At 50.5% G+C, this 20,234-nt stretch overlaps 2 protein-coding genes across 5 annotated transcripts in view; both read left to right on the top strand.

Annotated features, from left to right (window-relative positions):
* The window catches only part of ALPK3 (alpha kinase 3), a 50,077-nt gene extending 47,714 nt beyond the window's left edge, over positions 1 to 2,363 (top strand). For all 4 annotated transcript variants that reach the window (XM_059057253.2, XM_067029977.1, XM_067029975.1 and 1 more), the window contains 2 exons: positions 136 to 184; positions 792 to 2,363. In XM_059057253.2, the coding sequence (XP_058913236.1) occupies positions 136 to 184; positions 792 to 1,062 (320 nt within the window). In that variant the 3' untranslated portion in view covers positions 1,063 to 2,363. The remainder of the gene's footprint in view (positions 1 to 135; positions 185 to 791) is intronic.
* An 8,856-nt stretch (positions 2,364 to 11,219) lies between these two features.
* The window catches only part of LOC131752718 (sodium/nucleoside cotransporter 1-like), a 56,307-nt gene continuing 47,292 nt past the window's right edge, over positions 11,220 to 20,234 (top strand). The window contains 5 exon segments of the mRNA XM_067029981.1: positions 11,220 to 11,651; positions 12,225 to 12,391; positions 14,996 to 15,111; positions 16,005 to 16,095; positions 18,265 to 18,356. Of these exon segments, the coding sequence (XP_066886082.1) occupies positions 12,297 to 12,391; positions 14,996 to 15,111; positions 16,005 to 16,095; positions 18,265 to 18,356 (394 nt within the window). The 5' untranslated portion in view covers positions 11,220 to 11,651; positions 12,225 to 12,296.

Raw genomic sequence — 20,234 nt, forward strand, 5'->3', positions numbered from 1 at the left:
GCCCAATGAGAGGGTACCTGAAGATGTGCCCTGCAATCTGGCAAGTTCCCATCTCAAGTGATATCCATCTTGGAGACATGGGGGCCCTAGAACCAGTCCAGGATGCCATCAACTCCCCACTCTTTCTCTTTTCAGGGGTTAACTGGAAAATGACTGATGTGCAGATTGCTACCAAACTGCGAGGGTGAGTGCTTCTTGGGGACAGAATTCCCTCTGAGAGTCTGCTCCGGGTGTAAAATGTCAAAGTTCTTCTGGTTCTCCATCCCTGAGGTGCTAGACCTGTGACCAAAGAGTCCCACTTGCACCCATGGCCATGTAGTAATGTCTCAGGGGCCACTGATCCCCACCTGCTGTGCCCCTGACCCCAGATCTGGACTAGTAGCTCTTGACGCCCATGCACAGGACCACCTACATCCTGGGCTCTCAGTGTACCTGCTCCTCTTCCTTCTCACTTGTGAAAGCTCATCAGGGTGCAGATAAGCAGGGCCCTGTGAGTAGAGTGGTGAGCTGGAGTCTGCTCTAATTTATGTTAATAAGGCAGATCATCCTCACACCGAGTGATGTCCCACCTGATGAATTCCATGGGCCAGGGTGTAATGAGACCTCAGTTTAGAATTGAGGTTTTGGATGCTGCCATCTGAGGTGGCCCCAGGTGGACTCCCCAGCACCCCGAGGTAAGGTAGGATATACCTTGGGCACGACACCCTGGTTGTGGCCACCCCACGGTCTGCCCCGCAAGGACTCTCTCTCTGGGTGGGACCTCCTACTCAGCTCTTACTATTTGGCTGCAGATACCAAGGCCTCAAGGAGAGCTGTTTCCCTGCCCTGCTGGACCAGTTTGCCTCTTCCCACCAGTGCAACACCTTCTGTGAGATGCTGGGGCTAAAACCTCTCAAGGGCCCTGAGGCTGCCCACCCCCAAGCCAAGGCCAAAGGCTCCAAGAGTCCATCTGCCGGCAGGAGGGGCCCCCAGCTGAGTCCTCAGCCCCAGAGGAAAGGCCCCCCCAGTCCCCAGGGCACCCAGAAGAATGCCCCAAGCTCCAAGGCCCAGAGCATGCGGTAGCCCCCATAGGAGGCTGGGGGCCTCCACCCAGCAGCAGACCAACAAGGAAGCAGCTCGAACCGATGGAGACGTTCCCAGTACAGGACTAACCGGAGCAGGTGCACTGAGGAGGCACCACTCGGGGCCTCTGCCCGCAGCCTCTCCTCACTCAGCTCCTCATCAGTTGCTTGGTGCATGACACCCAGCCCGGTGGCCTCTCCTGGTGCCATCGTCACCACGGCTCCCAGGCCCTACCTCCCAGGGCCTGCAGCCTAGTCCTCCTTGAAGTTTACACTGGCCACTGCTGGAGGCTCCCTGAGTCCTCTGCATGAGTTCTGCAACCAATCCCTTGCCCCAGGCCCTGCCATGAATGTTTCAGTCTGGGGGCACACAGGCCAGCACCTACCCTTTTCCTTTCACTTGGCCCTGATCCCTCCCTGTCCTCAGGGCTCCAGACTTCCTCTGCGATGTCTGGCCTGGTGACTCTCAGGGTGTCTTTTCCTTCGAGTCATTTTGCCTCATTCATCCCAGCTTATCTTGCAACTAACCTGTCCCTGAGCCTGAATGGGGCTCAGAGCCCTTCCAGAGACTGTCATATCCTTGTGCAGTGGTCTTTGGTGATGTGTGTTTATGCTCTTCCTTCCCCCATCACTCAGGCACTCAGTCACCTGCTTCCCATGCTCCTTTGCACCCTGTCCCCCGTCCCTGGCTTTGAGCCCAATTGCAGCCTGTTGCCTGCCTTTCACTGAGTTCTGTTTGTTCCCCTGCCCGAGGGCTTCCCTAGCCTGACCCCCACCCTACCCACCATACCTAGGTAAGGAGCAGACCCTCTGGCCTCTCAGCCCACCCCAGGACACTCCTCCCCTACTTCTCCCAGGCCCTCTGCCCGTGAGGTGAGAGCTGGCATGAGGGTTGCATCAGCAGCTGTGGCCAGAGGGAAGGTGTTGACTTTGTGGGACCTTGTGCTCCATACTGAAAGGAGGTGGGGTCACAGTGAATTTCACATCTCCTCTTGACCAGGGATAGAGGGCTGGGACTCTTCTCCAGAGGGCGTGCACCTGGGAGTTGTAGGAAGAATGCAATCCACCCATGTGCAGGGTGGAGGAGTGGCTCTGTGCCTGGGAATTAGGACCCCTGCCCCTAATCATTAGCTCTTGAACCTGGGACTCCAGCTCTGGGCCTCAGTATAGGCTCCCAAGGAATTGCTGTGCTCGGCCCAGCACCCTGGGCCCTTCCTGAGAATCCTTCCTTGAGGCCTGGGATGGGGTGGGTCTGGAGCTAGCCTGCTCCCCTTAGAATGCAATAAAGGCAGCAACTGTGTATCTTGCTCGCCCTTATCTGGTGTGGTTGTAGGTATATGGGGTCAGGGTCCCGTCTCCCCAGGCGGTTCTCTGAAGGTGTCCTACAGTCCCTGGACCCACTGGAAAAATGAATCCATGTTTTGGATCCTAGATTGGCATTCAGGCTCAGCCTTGCATGGCCACAGCTAGACAGTCTGTGCTTCTTGTACTAATGGACTGATGGCTTGTGCCCCTTACGAGGGCGCTTAGGCCTTTGGAATTGCTCATTCATTTGGAAGAGGAATGCAAAGGAAGGAACCCAGGAAGGAAGAGCAGAGCTGGGGCTCTGGGGAAACGCCCAGTGTTTTTGGCTGCCTCCACTGGGGCAAGACCAACCCAGAGGATGACCAGCTCCTGCCTCTCAGCTACTCACTGACTGTTTCCTGCCTCCCAAGCTGCAGAGGCTTCTCATTCCCAGCCCCACCCCATCACCCAGGCCTTTCCTTGCCTGATCTTTACCCCCCTCCATTTGACATTTCTGACTTCTCTACCTCCTCTTGTGCTCAAGTGACTCTGCCCACTTTTTCCTCTTGCTCCCAACTCTCCCAACCTGCATATCCAGATTGCCTTGGTGAACTGAGAGCTGGAATATTGTTGATTTATTTATTCATCCATCCATTCATTCGGCAGACATACTGAGCAGACTTACTTTATGCCAGACCCTGAGCTGACCATGGTTGGGAGGCAAAGATGCATGAGATGGTCTCAAAAGAGGCACTTTCCATTAGGTTTCTTGGGTTTTGAGCAACAGAAATGGACTTGGACCTTCATGGGAAGGGTGTTGGGGGTAGTTCACAGAACCAAAGGAATAGCTGAACAGTTGGCCTTTAGGAGAGGAGCCAGCTTAGCTCCAGAGCTTGCCTCCCAGGAGCTGCTGCCTTTGGCTCCAGTGGGTCTCCCTCCACTCAAGGTTCAAATTCCTGTCCTGGAGCTCAGGGCATCGTGGACTGGGAAAGAGGTAGTTTTCCAAAGGATGGAGATTCTTACCAGAAGAATGGTGGAGGGTGGAAGGGTAGAAAGGGCTTGGCAGGCAACCACAGAAGATACCCTCACACACACACACACAGACACAAACACACACACACCTTTCTTCCCATCTGATGCACTACAACTCTCTCACATACAACCAAAAGCAAATTGCTCTCTGCGTGGGGAGACCATTCAAGGTCATAGTCAATGACTAAGTCCAGGGGTAATGACCAGGGCTACCATTCTCCAAAGTCTAGTGTCACTAATGATACTCTTCCCTCTTTTATCACAATCTCCTTTTGAAATTCTGTAACCTCTGGAAATTATATAACCCAACAAGAAGGGAAGTATGAGTAAAGGCTATAGTCCACTTCTGTAACTGGTCATGAGAACTAATATTTATGACTAGGGATTTTTTTGCCCTTTGGAGTGACCCAAATCTTCAGTTCCAAAGTCCAGTTCCTAAGCGGTCCTTCCTGTGTGGCAGGCATTAGCCACTGGACATGGCAGTACCAGGAAGCACTTTAGGAAACCCCCACGTCCATCTGTACCCTGCCCCCTTTTAAGTAGCCACAATCATATTTTCCCTTGATAGAGTTAATCATCCTAGCTACTCCTACGTGTCCCTATATTTACTCGTATCCTAGATATACTCCTATCCTAGCTATGTGTGGCTCAGATACAAGCAACCTGAGACGGCCAGGTGCCTAGGCTTCTAATTCACTTGAATCATTACTATGAATTTTTGAAGATATGCTTTCTTGGGAACTAAAACCTCTACACCAGTCTGGTCCTAAACCTCAGATATGAGAAACGCATTGAGATGTAGTGATAACATGCCCCTCTTCACCCTGCTTCCTAGTCTGTAGGAGAAATAGCACCATGAATTGGTTGCCGGTTTGGAGCTTATGCTGCATCATGCAGGCCTTACCCAACCTTGCAAGGTATTGTTTTCAGCTGGTGCCATAGCTAAGTTTTCAACAAACCATTTCACCATAATATCAAACTAACTGCTTCTAGACTGTGGGGATCCTGACGAGATGAGCAAACGCCACAGGCATCAACCCATTACTTTGCTATAAAGTGTATTCCCTAGTTGAATGCAATATGTGGGGATACCAAAGTGCTGTTTACAACAGTTGATAATTCCATGGATTTTTTTTTTTTTTTTTTTTTTTGCGGTATGTGGGCCTCTCACTGTTGTGGCCTCTCCCGCTGTGGAGCACAGGCTCCAAACGCGCAGGCCCAGCGGCCATGGCTCACGGGCCCAGCCGCTCCACGGCATGTGGGATCCTCCCGGACCGGGGCACGAACCCGTGTCCTCTGCATCGGCAGGCGGACTCTTAAGCACTGCAGCACCAGGGAAGCCCAATTCCATGGATTTTGACGGGAGAGGCATGATGGGTAAGGAAAGCAAATCCAAATCCAGAAGAGGGGCCTCTAATGGTCAAGATAATTTCCTGCCCTGTTAAAGCCATAGCATAAGTGTAGATTGAGGCGAGCTCAGCCATAGGGCAGGAGGAGGCGTTATGGGAGAGTGAGTGACACCCACACACAGCTTGCCTGTGCCTCCAGAGCCCTATCCTGGAGCATTCACCTAATGATGGTGGCCATGCCTGATTTTGGCTGGGTGGATCCGACAACCCTTGTTCTTAAGGGCCAGCATAGCCACCTGGTAGGCTGTAACCAAGCAGTTAGACTCCCCAGAGCCCAGTGACAAGTCAGAGGGCTGTGTCAAAAGGATAATAGTTACTTGTTGGCCAGTGTATCACTTGATTCCAAACTCTGGGTTCTCCTGCCATATTTTTTAAATCAAGACTTGTCACAATCTCCATGTGGCTCCCCAATATGCCACAGACAGATCCCTCAAGCACCACTGGCTCTGCCAGGTCATGTGGCCTGGTGGCAGAATCATATGTGCTAAAGGTTTTTCCTGCTGGAGAGCCTTCACTTGCTCTATGCCCTGCCCAAAGCTGGCAGTCTTCTGGGTCAGTCAGTAAATGGGTTGGAGCAAGATGCCCCAAACTGACAGTTTTGCGTGGAATTGGGCCTTAGTGGTAAGGAATTCAAAATGTAGGAATTTGTCCTACGTTAATGGAGGAACTATTCTGACCTCAACAGACCCCTTGATCCCCAGGAACTTTATCAAAGAAACAGACATTTGCATTTTCACATGCTTTATCTCCCACCTCTGACTCATATATATATGTCTTACCAAAGCATCTAGGGAAACTGTTGATCTCCAGACCCTATCAGCATGATGCCATCAGCATGCTGGAACATTGCGTTGCTGAGGTCAAGGTCCCTGTGAGGCAGTCTGTGGCACAGAGCTGGACAGCTAAGATAATATATATCATTCAGCAGGACAGCAGTGGAGTACTGCTGCCCTGCCAGCTGAAGACGAATTGCTTCTGATGTTCTTTGCTCATCAAAATCGAGGAAAAAAATGAATTCACTAGATCAAAGGGTTCATACCAAATGCCAAGAGCTGGATGAATTTGCTTTAGCAAGAAGACCATTTCTGGAACAGCACCTGCAATTGGAGTTATCACGTTTTAAAGTTTACAACAATCCAAAGACCTCCTGGTGTTTTACACTGGCCAGGCTGAGCTGTGGTAGGAATCGCTATGACTTCACTCTTAAATCTGAGAGTAACACTAATTTCTACAATTCCCTCACAAATATGGAATCACTTTTGAGTTACCATTTCGGTCGGGAGGGGGAATTCTGATGGCTTGTGCTTCTCCTATCCTATTATAGTCATTCTTACCCCACTAATCAGAGCCATTGTGGGGGTTATGTGTGTTTCAGAATATATCCATTTCAACTGTACACTCAAAATAACCTTTCACTGGCTTTGAGATTCCACTGGGTCTACTATGGCACAAAATTTAGTCTATTAAACATCTCTATGGATTGGCAGACCACATGCTCTTCTATTGTACCCAGAAATGGGACTTGGCTTGGAGCCAGTGTCCTACAAAACCCCTCTCCCCAAGTCTGAGTATATTCTTTTTTTTCCATTCCCAGATAAGTGAACACAGATCCCTTTGGGGAAGGCTGCAAGGAAGGTTAACAATATGCATCTAAGTGTTAAAATAAGGTTTCTCTTCAAAGATATTTGACTTCCTCTCCCTTGAAAGTCTGGAAATTAAGTGGGAGATTTTGACTCTACCTTGGCAGCTGAAACAGACCTCTTTGCCCAACCAGAAACCTTTGGTTACAGTAGTAACTAGCTGATATCTTAGGCACTGTCTGGTCTTTTTAATTCCTGGGGCCCAATGATTAATTAACCACAGCTAGAGGTCTGGCTTCCATGCCCATGTCCATTATGATGACTCCTCTACTGTGTTCCTTCTATCTCTGCTGCTGAGATCAGGAAGTTCATTTCATAGGAGCTCTTCCAACCAGAATTCCAGGCCTAGAGAGGAAAGCCAGCAGAGCCACGCCAATTTCTCATGGCAGGGAGTGCGACCATCTTCTGGGTCATGTCAGAGGACAGAGGGCGGATCGGCTGGATGCATGTCAGGGACCCAATAAAGCATTCTTGTTTCCTGAAATCTGTGAGTTACTGCCTTTGTTGGAATTTTGGTCTTTTGTTATAATTTAGCATGGGTCAGTGTTTAGTCCAGATTTGTATTATCCACCCCCATCTATAGCCCCCCTCCCCCTGCCCAAATGGTAAGAACTGTATCTGGCTGTATGAGCTTCTATAGAATCTCTGGTGAGTGAGAACATATCAATAAACAAAACCTGAATCAAAATTCTGTTCCGCTATTTTGGTGAAGCAGCCTTAAAACGTTCCCATAAATTTCCCCTATATTTTCTGGCAATGAATATTAGCTAGTTCATACAGTTTCTTCTGGGAGTAACTGTTCTTTTTCCTGACTTGATTCTGCCTCCTATCCCCTGGGTTATGTTGACTGTGGATTCTGGTTACTGGCAGACCAACAGTGTTGTGTGGGACAGGGTCTGGGTCTCACTTTTGTACCTTGATGTTGTCAGTACCCCTGAGCTGATCACGCTCAGGGAGCCTGTTTCATTCATTAAACTTACAAGGAAATGGAATTTTCACACTAAAAACCCACCTTGCTAATTTTTTATAAGACATGTAACCATCCAGAAGACTGGACACTTTACCTGACAAGGGAATTCTTCCCTTCTTCTGAAAGGAGAACTTCAAGGGAAACCAAATTATCAGAAGGTTGTTTGAGCTGAGAACAGTCAGACAGACCTCAGTTCAAATCCACCTCTACTAGCCATGTGAGCTTGGGCTTGTTGCTTAAGCCCTTGGAACTGAGATGCATGTGAGTGATTGGAGCTAGCTCTAGGTAGGAGTGTTAAGAAAATTCAGCTGAGTAAATTTAAAGATCTAATTGGCCTTATTCATGAATTGGGCAGCATCCCATCTGGCAAGTATCAATAGAAAGGAGCTCTGAGGAGGTGTACAAAGTGGAATGTTTTTAAAGGCAGAAAGAAGGTGGGACCATAAAGTCATAAAGGAAAGAAAGGATTATTTCAGGCAAGGTCACCTTCCCTTGGGGGAAAAGGGGAAATCTATCATGCAGATGAGATGACCTCACTGTGCTCATCAGGTAATTCCAGATTGATTGGTTAAAGTTTGCATTCCTGGGAGTGGCTGAAACTGTAGTAGAGTCTTGGTTTGCTGTCCTAGGGACAAGTGACTCCATTTTGTGCCTGTTGTTCCTTTTTCTAATAGAGGCATCCTCTACTGACACCCAGAGGTCCTGGAATCCATGAGGCACTGTCCTCAGACCTCAGAACTGATGTGGTTCAGAGATGGCTCTTTCCTATTATTTCCAAAGGGCAGCGAGAGATAGCAGCTACCGTCTACTCAGCCTCTGGGGATACATCACACATGAAGATGAAGGACGTTCATGCGTGATGTACGGAGTAAATCACTCGAATGAGAATCCCCATCTCAGGCCAAGGAATCTGCTTAAGATGCATCAGGTGTCCTACTGTGTAGACTGTGTCACTGGCAGAGAAATTTCATTAGGGCTCTTGTTTTCTAACAGGGCAAAATGTATATTCTTGGAGCAGTTGGAGTCAAATTATTCAGATTATGTGGCTGAGTGCCCATTAAATCAACCCCTGTGGAATTTGTGCTGGGTCTTACTCAGAAAGTTGCTCAGAGACACAGTATCCCTGGTTTCATGGAGTCTGACTAGAGAATACAATTCACAGCCATTAGGTCTAAGTGTGGGCCCAGAATCCATCTTGCCTGCCAAGCTGGGAGACCCTGGTGTTTCTCCCTTCCTTCAAGGTGGGGTGGCTAACAACATCTCCACCCCACCCCTGAAAACCGTCTTTCCAGCTCTCATCCCATGGGAAATAGTCAGTACTGCCTCCTGACCCACAAGCTGGTCAGTGATTAGCCCCTGGGCTGGGTCAGGCTCTCCACAAACCCCAACAGGCATGGAAGTGAAGGGACTGGGACACAGCCTTTGGAAGAGGGAACCTTGATCCTAAGGCACAGTGGCATGGAAAGCAGTGTCTCACAGCGAGGCATGATATAGGCTTGGCAGGCCCATGCAGGAAGGAGAGTTGGTGCGTCCTGTGGCACGATGTTACTGGTGGAAGCCCACCTGGGTAGAGGGAAGCAAGCTGCACCTGGAAAGTTTCAGTGTCTAGATGTGACACTCAGAGGCGTTCATTTTTGTTCTTCCTGACCATTGTATTTAACTTGTGATGCCCATTTGTCAGCACCTCCCCTATGACACTACTGGTCTGTGGTAGATTCATTTGACCGGTTTATCCCAGGAGGCCTACAACCCTCCTCACAAAAACTTTTATAGAAATAGCTGGCTTTGCTCTAAATGGGTGCCACATCAGACCACTGCCCTGACAGAGGGAAAAAAATGGAACAATCAAGGAACTATCTTTGCCTATATAATTAACCAGCTTATCAGCTGTAACTCCGCATCAGGCTCTGGGCCAACAAGGCAATGGAGCTCCAAATTAACAGCTCCCACAGCCCCTGCCAAAGGATGGCAGGAAATACTGTGCCTCCCAGAGGAGGATATAGCCTTTGATATAAAACCCACAAAAGCCACGGATATCATCCTTGAATCATGTCATTCACAGGATGACATGAATTAAGACCTACCTTTGTGGAACATCTTAACCTGCTTCAAACTGAAAAAGGAAGCATCTCAATCTTTCATTATATAAAAAGCTAATATGAGATGGAAAGGGAGGAAGGATAGAAGGTAAAATGAAAACAGAGACAGAGGAAATACACTTCACATTGTAGCAGCCAGTTAAATATTTGGAAAGAGTGATCTCTTAGCTGTTTGGGGAAAATCCCCCTGCCTGGTGGCCATGGGCCCTCATGGGCATGAGACCAGGCATCTTACTTTACCAGCCCTTCACAGTTGCAGAGATAGATGAACCCCCAGACCCATTCTTTCATCTTGTACTGGATAATGGCCGTCTGTGCCCATCTATTCCCAATAAATAGAAAGGGTCAAGGGGTGGACTCTAGCGGGAGATGCTGGGATAGTCACGGCAAGTAAGCTGGGGCAGGGGAGTTTGGTCTTTTGGGTGTTTGGAGTATTTCCTTCCTCTGTGAACACCTGGACTCTCTGTATAGGTGCTAGAAGAGCACTCACTGTGCTCTCAGTCTTGTGAGGGTCCCTTCTTACAGAAAGTGTGTAAGAGTTACAAGCAGAGGGCATACACGTCTAAGATATTTCTTCAGTTTTTTTTTTAAATAAATAAATTTATTTATTTATTTTTGGCTGCGTTGGGTCTTCGTTGCTGTGCGTGGGCTTTCTCTAGTTGCGGCGAGCTGGGGCTACTCTTTGTTGCAGTGCGTGGGCTTCTCATTGCAGTGGCTTCTCTTGTTGCGGAGCATGGGCTCTAGGAACGCAGGCTCGGTAGTTGTGGCTCGCGGGCTCCAGAGCGCAGGCTCAGTAGTTGTGGTGCGCGAGCTTAGCTGCTCTGTGGCATGTGTGATCTTCCCGGACCAGGGCTCGAACCCGTGTTCCCTGCATTGGCAGGTGGATTCTTTAACCACTGCGCCACCAGAGAAGTCCCCTTTCTTCAGTTTTTGTATTTTGCTCTGTGTCATCAGAATTTGTACACTCTTTCTAGTTTAGCATATTTCTTTTAGGCCTATAGGAATCCCATCTTTCAATGCCCCAAATGAGAAAGGAACCATTGTATTGAATGTCCTTTCTGCTAACCACCCAGGTGTAAGAGAGAGAGAAGCAGGTTTAGGAAAGAGGAATGACAAGCTCATGCTCACGGAACTTGACCAGGGAGGAGCCTCTCTTTTTAGTCACTGCTTGGACACGTGGATAGATGTGATGAAAAAGACCTTATCTGTGAAGAGCCAAGAGGTGAGAGCAGACAAAACTGTGAGAAAAAAATAAGGGGACTGTTGAACGTCCCTTCTGATGAGGTCTGCCTCTTACAGTTCTGAATGTTTCACTCACCCCTTGTAAAAATATCCTCTTCATTATATCAAAGTCTGGCAAGGAGAAGGGACTCTACCACTCAGACCAAGAATTCCCCTGAAATAGGAGTGGCCCCAGAGAACTAAAGCCAGAAAAAATATATATATATATCTCAACGTGCAGGCCTTTTTGTTTGTTTGTTTGCAGTTTCACATATTTATTTATTTATTTATTTTTATAAATTTATTTATTTATTTAATTTTTGGCTGCATTGGGTCTTCGCTGCTGCACGCGGGCTTTCTCTAGTTGCAGTGAGCGGGGGCTACTCTTAGTTGCGGGGCGCAGGCGTTTCATTGTGGTGGCTTCTCTTGTTGTAGAGCACAGGCTCTAGGCACGCAGGCTTCAGTAGTTGTGGCACACAGGCTTCAGTAGTTGTGGCTCGCGGGCTCTAGAGCGCAGGCTCAGTAGTTGTGGCGCATGGACTTAGTTGCTCCGCGGCATGTGGGATCTTCCCGGACCAGGGCTCGAACCCGTGTCCCCTGCATTGGCAGGCGGATTCTTAACCACTGTGCCACCAGGGAAGCCCTCACATATTTATTTTTGGCAGGAAGGAAATCATTGCAAACCTCTTGACTGACAATGTTGGCCCCCTGGAAACGTGCACATTCCACATATAGTATTTCCCCAGTGATGCTGGATTCTTTATCACATTCAAATGTCCAACAGAAAACCATGACTACCCAGCCACCTGCATCTCCACCACTTGGTGGGTGGTGGTATTAGTCTACAGAGAAGCTCCCTGGAGAATGGAACAGGAACAGACACTATCAAATTTACAGTAAAATAGGAACAGAGGCAGCCACTTGATTTTGCACAGGTAAAGGCAAGCACTTCAAACCATCCACTCTTCTCGAACCCTGGCATGCCAGCTGTCCATCACAGCACCTTTAAAAGCAGAGGCACAAATGTCACAAGTGTTTGACCATAGGGCTGTGTGGTTCTGGATTTCTTGAGAAAGCCATCTTTAATATACAGCATTGTAAAATGTTGCCAAGTTATAGATTTACAGATTTCCTTTTTATACAACAAGTTCAAATGCTGCAACTGTGACAAGTCTGTGTCATTAGATATATATATATTCCTTGCCTCGCCCTGCTCTGGACCTAGCACCCCAGCCCTGGCTCAGTTCCAGGCCTCACTGTACCACCCCAATGAGATCATCTCCTCAGGAAACAGGCCACAGGGAGTCAAGTGACACGCTGAGATCACACAGCTGGATGGGGCACAGCCAGGACCCACGAAGTCCTCCAGCTCTTGTTCTTTCCCTGCCGGCTCATCCCAACCCAACCAGCCTCCCAACCGCCCAGCCTGTGGCTCTCAGCCAAATTCCACCTGAAAAGAGCACTTGGTTTCTGGGGGCCAGGATCACTGTCGACTGCCCCTCCTTCAGGGCAGGAGCAGGGGAGCAACACAGGGTCTCCTGGCCTGGAGGAGGAGAGCAGTGTGTCCAGACAGCCCTGAGATGGGACCTGTGACAGCGATGACACCAGCCAGCCTCTCTGCCAAATACCTCACCTGCATTCGCTCATTTAATCCCCATCAATATTTATTTATGAGGTAGGTACTATTACCCACCATTTTACAGATGAGGAAACCAGTTAACTTTCAGAGCCAGGACTGAATCTAGACCTTTGGGCTCTAAGCTCCGGGTTCATTTCAAGACACACAGCCTATTAAATCCTTGTTTGAGACAACAGGGCACACGAAGATGTCAAGGCTCTAAGGAGCAGTGTAGGGAATATTTTGGAACAAGTTTGGCTGCTTCTGGATGTGTTGTGCCTCCTGACTTCTCTCTGGGCACCAAGAGAGGAGGGGGAGGAGAGAGGAGAGGATGGAGGAAGGGGGAAGGGGACGGGAGAGGGAGCAGGAAAGGGGGGAAGGAAGGGAGGAAGAGGTTAGAAGTGGGTAGAGGCAGAGAAGCAGGTACAGTCCCATTTGCCCTTCACTGGGGCTTGATGAGGCCCCCTGCCAGGGCAGCTGCAAGCCCATCCCTGTGGAGGCTGCCCATGGTGGCAGGTATTCTGCTCAGGATAAACCAGATGATGCCACAAACGTTTAGTTTATAATCAAGGCAGCACACAAGCCTCCAACAGAGTGAGTGGGGCACAGTGTGGATCTCCACCCAAAAGAGCAAATTGCAAAAAAGCTGGTATAGTATAAGCCTCTTTTGTAAAATGAATAGCCTAAAAGAGTATTCACTACTGAAAAATGTCTGGAGAAAAATTCCACAAGCTCAGTGGTGGTCATATCTGGAAGGCTCAGATTAGAGGGATTTTTAACTTCCTGTGTTTTGTATATTTCTATAATGTTTAAATGTTTGCTGATGCATGTGTAATACTTTGGTAATCAGAATGACAAAGACAATGTTTTTAAAGAGAAGGGGTACCCCCCACCCTTCATCCATCATGGTTCCCAAACTTCCAAAATAACCAGCATGTGCTGGTAACTCCGCCTCTGTGTTGCCAAGAAGTGTTTATGCATCATAAAGGATTTTGTACTGAGTGTGTATGATTAATTATTAAGGAGATGTTGTCAATCCTGTCAGATAAGTTTAATGTTTAGTTTGAGGATTGAACTGCTAAAGGCTTTGTCCATTGACTTTGCACACTGTTGCTTAGGTGTCAGTTAAAAAGCAATGGAACCAAAGGGCAAGCTGTGATTTTGTTTTGTTTCCAACACCACTTAGACCTGAAAAACTTTTACTATTTATGGCACTACACTGCTTTTCTTATCTTCAAGCTCAGGAAAATAGGTTGCTGTTATAATTACTGATCCAGTGAGAAAAGGGAGACTGTGTAAGATGCAAAATGAACGATAAAACACATGATCCAAAAAACTGAGTAGCACTGATGGCAGGTGGTAAAGGAGGCCCCAGGAGGGGATATGGGGAGAGTGAGAGTAATAAAGCTGAGCTTCCTGGAAGAAGTGGGCCTGTTTGGGAGCAGGAAAGAGTGGAGAGGAGGGCGTCATTGAGGAGGAAGGCAGATTCAGTTACGAGGCAGGAGCTCCGCAGGCCAGGCCTAGAGTGGTGCCCACTTGCCCCGTTTCCTCTTTTCCCTGAGAGAGGCTGGGGTCCCTGCCCTGGCTGTGGCCCTGGGCTCTGGAGACCGTGCTGGACAGAGCCAGGTGGGAGGCCCAGCCAACTCCAACTCTGGACTCTGACCAGGAATTTCCACTGAGATGAGAAGACAGGTCAAAGTGCAACCAGGCTGGATCCAGCGCGTCCCCGTGGAAATGCACGCTTCCGTCTCCCTGAGAGGGACTTGTTGACCACAAATATGTGAGTAGGAAGAGGAGCCTGCCCCTCTCCATGCAGCTGCGTGTCTGTGTTTGTGTGTGTGCATGGGAGGCTGGGCTTTCCCAGGCTCTACCTGTGTGTGTACTTCCCTACGTGGGCCTGCTCACGTGTGCCCTTGCATGTGTGCTCCGGGGTATGTGAGCTTAGCCAGTCTGGCGCTTGGACAGGGTAGGGTGCTACTCAAGGGGAAGAAAAAGAGAGGGGACAGGAGTGAAGAGAGATGGAGTCTTCGTTAGGGCTCTTATTTACAGATGACTTTAGGCCTATGAACTGAGCTTCAGCAAAGAAAAAAAAAGAAAGAAAGAAAGAAAAAGAAAAAAAAAGGACTGTATTGGCTCCTGTAATTGAAAAGTCCAGGGGTAGCACTGGTTTCAGGTATAGTTGGATCCAGGGACTGGAATGTTGTCTTCAGGATATTGTCTCTCCATCTTTCAGAGATGGGAGAGTGTAATACAATGAAAATATCACTTAATGGCAATGGTTTTAACCTGTTGCGGTGAGCGATGAAAGCTAAGACCTGTCTTCAGAAAAATGCCTTTCAGATACATGCACATGCTATACATAATTCTTTCCTTTCCTTCCTTATGAAGTGGGCAGACCTTGCCCTGTTTCTGCCTGACCTCCCAGATTTACAAGGACTTGCCTCTCACAGGTTCAGGAGTGCAGGAAGGTGGGGGGACCTTCCTCTGTCACTGGGGCCCCTGGCACAATGAGGGTTGATCTCTGGGACGGGAGAGGCTATGCCAGGCCACTGGTCCCCGCTCCCAGCCTCCTCCCTTCCATCCTCTGCCCTTCACCCAGCCCCTTATCTGGGTCCTGCCTGGCCTCCCCTTTCAGCTTTGGGCCCTGACTTTATCTTTCAGCTGCAAGGTCTGGGGCATGGAGGACGACACACCGATACTAAGAGAGGCCAGCTCTCTCACATCAGCGGCCGGTGGTTTGGAGAACATGGAGGCTGAGCTGTTGGAAAGCCTGGCCTGTCCCCTCCCCCATGCTGGTTTGGCCCCTCCTGGTGAGAGGGGCCTTTGTTCATCATCTTCCTCCGCCCGCACCTCCTCCTCACCTCTTTGCTTGAACACTTAGGACCCCCGCAGTGTGTTGACCTCCTCCACACAGAGCAGCCCCCTTAATCACTCATTAAACATCTGTGCATACCTATCATGTGCCAGTATAGCCTGTGCTCCTCAGAAAGGTCAGGGAAGGGCTCACCCAGGAAGTGACATTTCAGCTGTGATCTAAATGATAAGGAGGAAGGGACTTCCCTGGCCATCCAGTGGTTAAGACTCTGCTTCCACTGCTGCGGTGGGGGGGGGGGGGGGGGGGAGGTGGGGGGGAGGCGGCGGTGGGGGGGGCGCAGGTTCGATCACTGGTTGAGGAGCTAGGATCCCACATGCCTCATTGCACAGACAAAAAAAAAAAAAAAAAGAAATTAAAGGATAAGTAGGAGAACCCTCATGATGGGGGAGGATGGGGACTCTCTGGGGAGCTGTCAGCCTCTGAGGAGCTGGCAAGCTCGTCCCTGCTCTGCAATGGCCAGGTTGAGGCCCTCCACCCAGAACTTTGGAGCCCAGAACTAGGGACCCACTTCCCTCCCAACCTCCCCTGAAGCACAAGTATCCTTCCTTCATGCAGGCCATTAGTTCCCTGAGGGCAGGATGTGTCTAGCACAGAGTCTAGCACACAGTAGGTGCTCAAATTTTGGAATTTAAGTTCCCTCTGGTTACCTCCTGTGCCCAGTCCCCACCCCAGCCCACTCCTGAGGTGACTGTGGGCACACTGGGGGCAGCCTGGGTCTCTCCGCACTCCAGGCCCCCAGCTGTAGTTCTCGCATGAGGCGGGAGGCACACTCCGGTCCATCTCTGGTGGCTTTAGGAGGAAGGCCGAGATCCTGGCACAGTGACTCAAGCCCTGCAGAAGTCAGGGACAGCGGGAGCAAGGCTGGCCCGGAGCCTTCCTCAGGGTGGTGGGTCATCTCCAGGAAGGATGTGGGCTGGCCTGGGGAGGAGGCCCCTGTGGGGAGCCTGGCCTCCTGACAGGGAAGGGGCTCGCTGGACCTTTGCTGAAGAAAGGAATAAATGTGTTTTAGCCAACAAATGAGTCCTGCTGACCTCTGCCTCAGAGATGAGCCGGGCCAGAGGTTCCCAATCTGTTTTGAAGCGTCCAGAATGAAAATCCCATGGGGGACCCCAATTTATACTGAGGGGCTGCTCTGGTTGAAGTTGGATGGGGGCCCTGAACCAGCCTGGTCCCCTCTTTACTCCCCATCTGCCTTCTACCTCATTCGGTCTCTGGGGCACCTCAGGGAACCTTGAAGCTTAGTTTGAAAACCCCTAGACTGGGCCAGGCCCCTCCTTTCACATGGGGAGGCTGAAGCCCAGAGAGGGAGAGAGATGGACCCATGTCATACAGGCAGCAAATTGAGCTTAGAGCTTGGCCTCCTGACACCCAGGCCTACTGGGGTTGGGGGGGGGGGGTGTCCTGACTGGCCAGATTCTGAGCTGATGAGAGCGTGTTGCCAAAAACTTGGCTTCTGTGTACCAGTGCCAAATCGAATCTCAGAGACAGAGTTTTGGGTGAAGTAGAAAAGCATAGCTTTATTGCTTTGCCAGGCAAAAGGAGACACAGCCGGCTCCCGCCCTCGAAAACTGTGTGTTCCCACCCAGGAGGATTTTGGTGAGGAGTTTTGTTTTTTGTTTTTTTTTTTTTGCTATACGCGGGCCTCTCACTGTTGTGGCCTCTCCCGTTGCGGAGTACAGACTCCAGATGCGCAGGCCCAGCGGCCATGGCTCACAGGCCCAGCCGCTCCGCGGCATGTGGGATCCTCCCAGACCGGGGCACGAACCGCGTCCCCTGCATCAGCAGGCGGATTCTCAACCACTGTGCCACCAGGGAAGCCCTGGTGAGGAGTTTTATAGCAATGGTTCAAGGGTGGGGTTGCTGACAAGACTAGGTTGTGTGCAGGGCCTGCATCCCTTTAATTTTGTTTCAGGTAATCTTCTTGATGAGCTTCTCTGGTCCCTTTAATCTGGCCTCAGTTGGTCTTTTCTGGAATGAAGAATGCTGACATTTCCCATCTGTTGGATTTTAGTTCTGTAAAGAGCTCAAAGACATTGTTATGTGTTTCCCTTGAAGGGGACCGGTGACCCTGCCCCAAGGTTGCACTATTGTTTGTTGGCTGCTCCTCCCTTGTCTCTGCATCCCTTCCCTTCCCTGATTAACAACTGTTTGAATCTGCCCTTTGGGTCTCAGGGAAGGTCATGGAGGCTGGAGTCTGTTCCCTACAAACAAGAAATGGGGAACATAGGCTTCTGTGCCCAGAAGGCCCATAGGGTCCTGCTCGGTCTCAAGCATTCAGCCGGGTGGGGTTGCAGATTCCATCTGTCTGCCTTGGGATGAGATTGAGGAAAAATGCCTCACTTAGGGGGTGGGGGGTGGGGACAGAGAGAGGGGAGAGAGTTTCCTTTAAAAAGTGACTGGTGGCTGAATGAGGGTGAGTGAGCATCTCCTACGTGCTCAGCCAGGGGGACTTCAGAGGTATTCAGGTACCAGCCTTTCCTCCAGGGACAGACAAGTGACCAGACAAGAACTGGAATTTGCACCGGGTCCGGAAGGCAGTGGGGCTGTGTGACGGCGGCCAGTGGACTGTTCACACTTCCTCTCTCTGGGAGGTGCTGTTGACTCAGAGGATAATGTCCCACAGGAGTAAATGCAGAGCTGGGCGCCTCCCCACTTTTCTCTTCAGACAGTTGGAAATGGGACAGGGGAGGGGAGGCAGCCATCGTGGTTGTGCATTTCTGTATGTTGGTAAGGTTCTTCCTTATTGTCTCAGTTTATTCCTTCCCAAACCCTGGAGGCAGGATTATCACTGGGGTCGTGGTGCTGCTGCAGGCTGAGACACAGCTGGTACAGACAGAGGCCGGAAGGAGTGGACGGCCTGAGCCATTCCTTAGTTTGCTCTGGGCTAGGGTTGCCCTGTAACCCTGTGGGATGTCAAGGCCAGTGCCTGGCTGGCCCCATGTTGCCATTTTACTGGGGACATACCTGAGTGGCTTCTACCTGGAGGTGTTGAGAATCCCCACAGGGGTGGGAGTCTGGGGGCGCCACTCATAGACCCTGCTGGTCTTCTCCCCAGGAGGAACCTGCAGCCAGCCCTGAGGGTGAGACGCTTCTGCAGGGAGCATGCACAGCTGTTTCGATGGATCTGCACAGGCCTGCTATGTACTGGTGAGCTTGGGGCCCAGCCCCACCAGGGAGACAGTCACTGCTGCTTAGCCCCATGGGTCCCACCACCCAGGTTTCAGCCACCTCCACCCCAGCGATCCATGTCTCAGGGCAGGGTCATTCACTTACCCAATAACTCAACAAAAGTTTGTTGAGCACCAACTCAGGGCCAGCTCTTGTTCCAGAAGCTGGGGAATGAGAATTGAACCAGACCAGATCTTGTTCCCAAGGTACTCTCTGATCAGTAAGGGAGAGGGGAACAAATATTTCCACATAATGCCAAGAGCCATCTGAGAGCACCAAGGAAGGATGTGGGGGTGATCAGGGAGGACTTCCAGGAGGAGGTAACATTCCAGTCTCACAGGTTGAACAGGAGTTAACTGGGTAAAAGGGGAAGAACAATAGGAGTGAGAAGGCAGAGGAACACATGAGCAAAGGTGAAAACCTGCAGTATGTGGGCAGGCAGCTGATAAACATTCAAGTGTGGCTAGAGGGTAAAGTTCTAGACCGGTAATGCCAGAGGATGAGGCTGGAGGGATGAGAAGGGGCCAGGTATTGGGAGGGAGTTGGAGAAACTTGGATTTTACCTCCAAGGCCAGAGAGAGCCATTGAAGGATTTAACCCGGGAAGTGTCAAGTTCGGATTCACATTGTGGAAACCCAGAAGAGGCAGGCAGGAAAGACAGGAGAAGGAGATGTTGAGGACCACATTCCATATGGGAGAAGATGACATGCTGGAGGACGGAAGTGGGTGGATGTGAGAAATCTTTGAGAAGCCACACCAACCAGACTTGGGAGCTGATCACCTGTGCAGGATGAAGGAGGTCCTGGAATCCAGGATGCCTCAAGGTTCTGCTTGGACCACGGGGGTGGGTGATGCTGCCCGCCAGAGCCAGGGAACAGGGGTGGAGGAGGGGATCTCAGCAGGGAGGGGGATGGCTAGTTGTTTCGGACAGTGTGTTGGAGGTAACCGCTGCCAGGCCCTCCAGGAGGAGAAGAGGTTTCCCAGGGGGGCTTGGAGAATGAATCGAGAGGTGGTTCGCGGATGGAAACCTGGGGACCAGCCACACGGAAAGAGTTAGAGAGGAAGAGGAGTCTTGAGACAGCCTGAGAAGGCGTGTAGGTGGGGACAGCAGCAGGACACCAGGAGCAGAGTCAGTGCAGAAGCCCAGGGAGCAAAGGGTTTCAAGAAGGAGGGGAAGATCACCAGCATCTCTGCAGTAAGAGGATCAGCGCGCCAAGGATGGAGCAGTGTCTGTGGGAATTAGTGACAAGGAAGTCATGGTGACATAGGGTGGACTTGCAAAAGCTGGATGGAGAACAGGAGGAGAGGCAGTATAGACAGTAAGTCTAGACAGCTCTTGCGAGAAATTTTTTAATGAGAACTGGGCAGGAATATTAAAGGAAGGGTGTGGCAGTGTCAAGGAAGGGGGTGTGTTTGTGAAGGGAGACACTTTGACTGTGTTTATGAGCTGCGGCAGGGAGTCTGTAGAAAGAAGGGGAAGAGCGAGGAGGTGGAGATGACCGGTGGAGCAAGGTCCCCTGGGCACGGGGAAGGAGGGGTCCAGGGCCCAGGCGGAGATGCAGGTCCTTACAGCTGGAGGCTCGATTTGGCTTGGCAGATGGGAGATCGACAGGGGAGGTGGGTGTGGATGCAGAGGCCTTCGTGGGGACTACACAGGGGAGAGGACATGGAGGCATGGCAACAGGGGCCCCAGTCTTCATGATGAAATCAAAAGCAGGATGCCCTGCTGCGATGGGGCTGGTTCATGGCCCTGGCAGCTTCCTCCTCGAGATGTCAGACACCGTGAAGTCTTCCTTTGGCAGGAGCTGAGCAGGGCCGTCTTGGTTCCCCTTGTATCCACCTTCACTCAGACTCAGA

This window comes from Kogia breviceps, chromosome 3 (genome assembly GCF_026419965.1).
Source record: "Kogia breviceps isolate mKogBre1 chromosome 3, mKogBre1 haplotype 1, whole genome shotgun sequence".
Lineage (NCBI taxonomy): Eukaryota > Metazoa > Chordata > Mammalia > Artiodactyla > Physeteridae > Kogia > Kogia breviceps.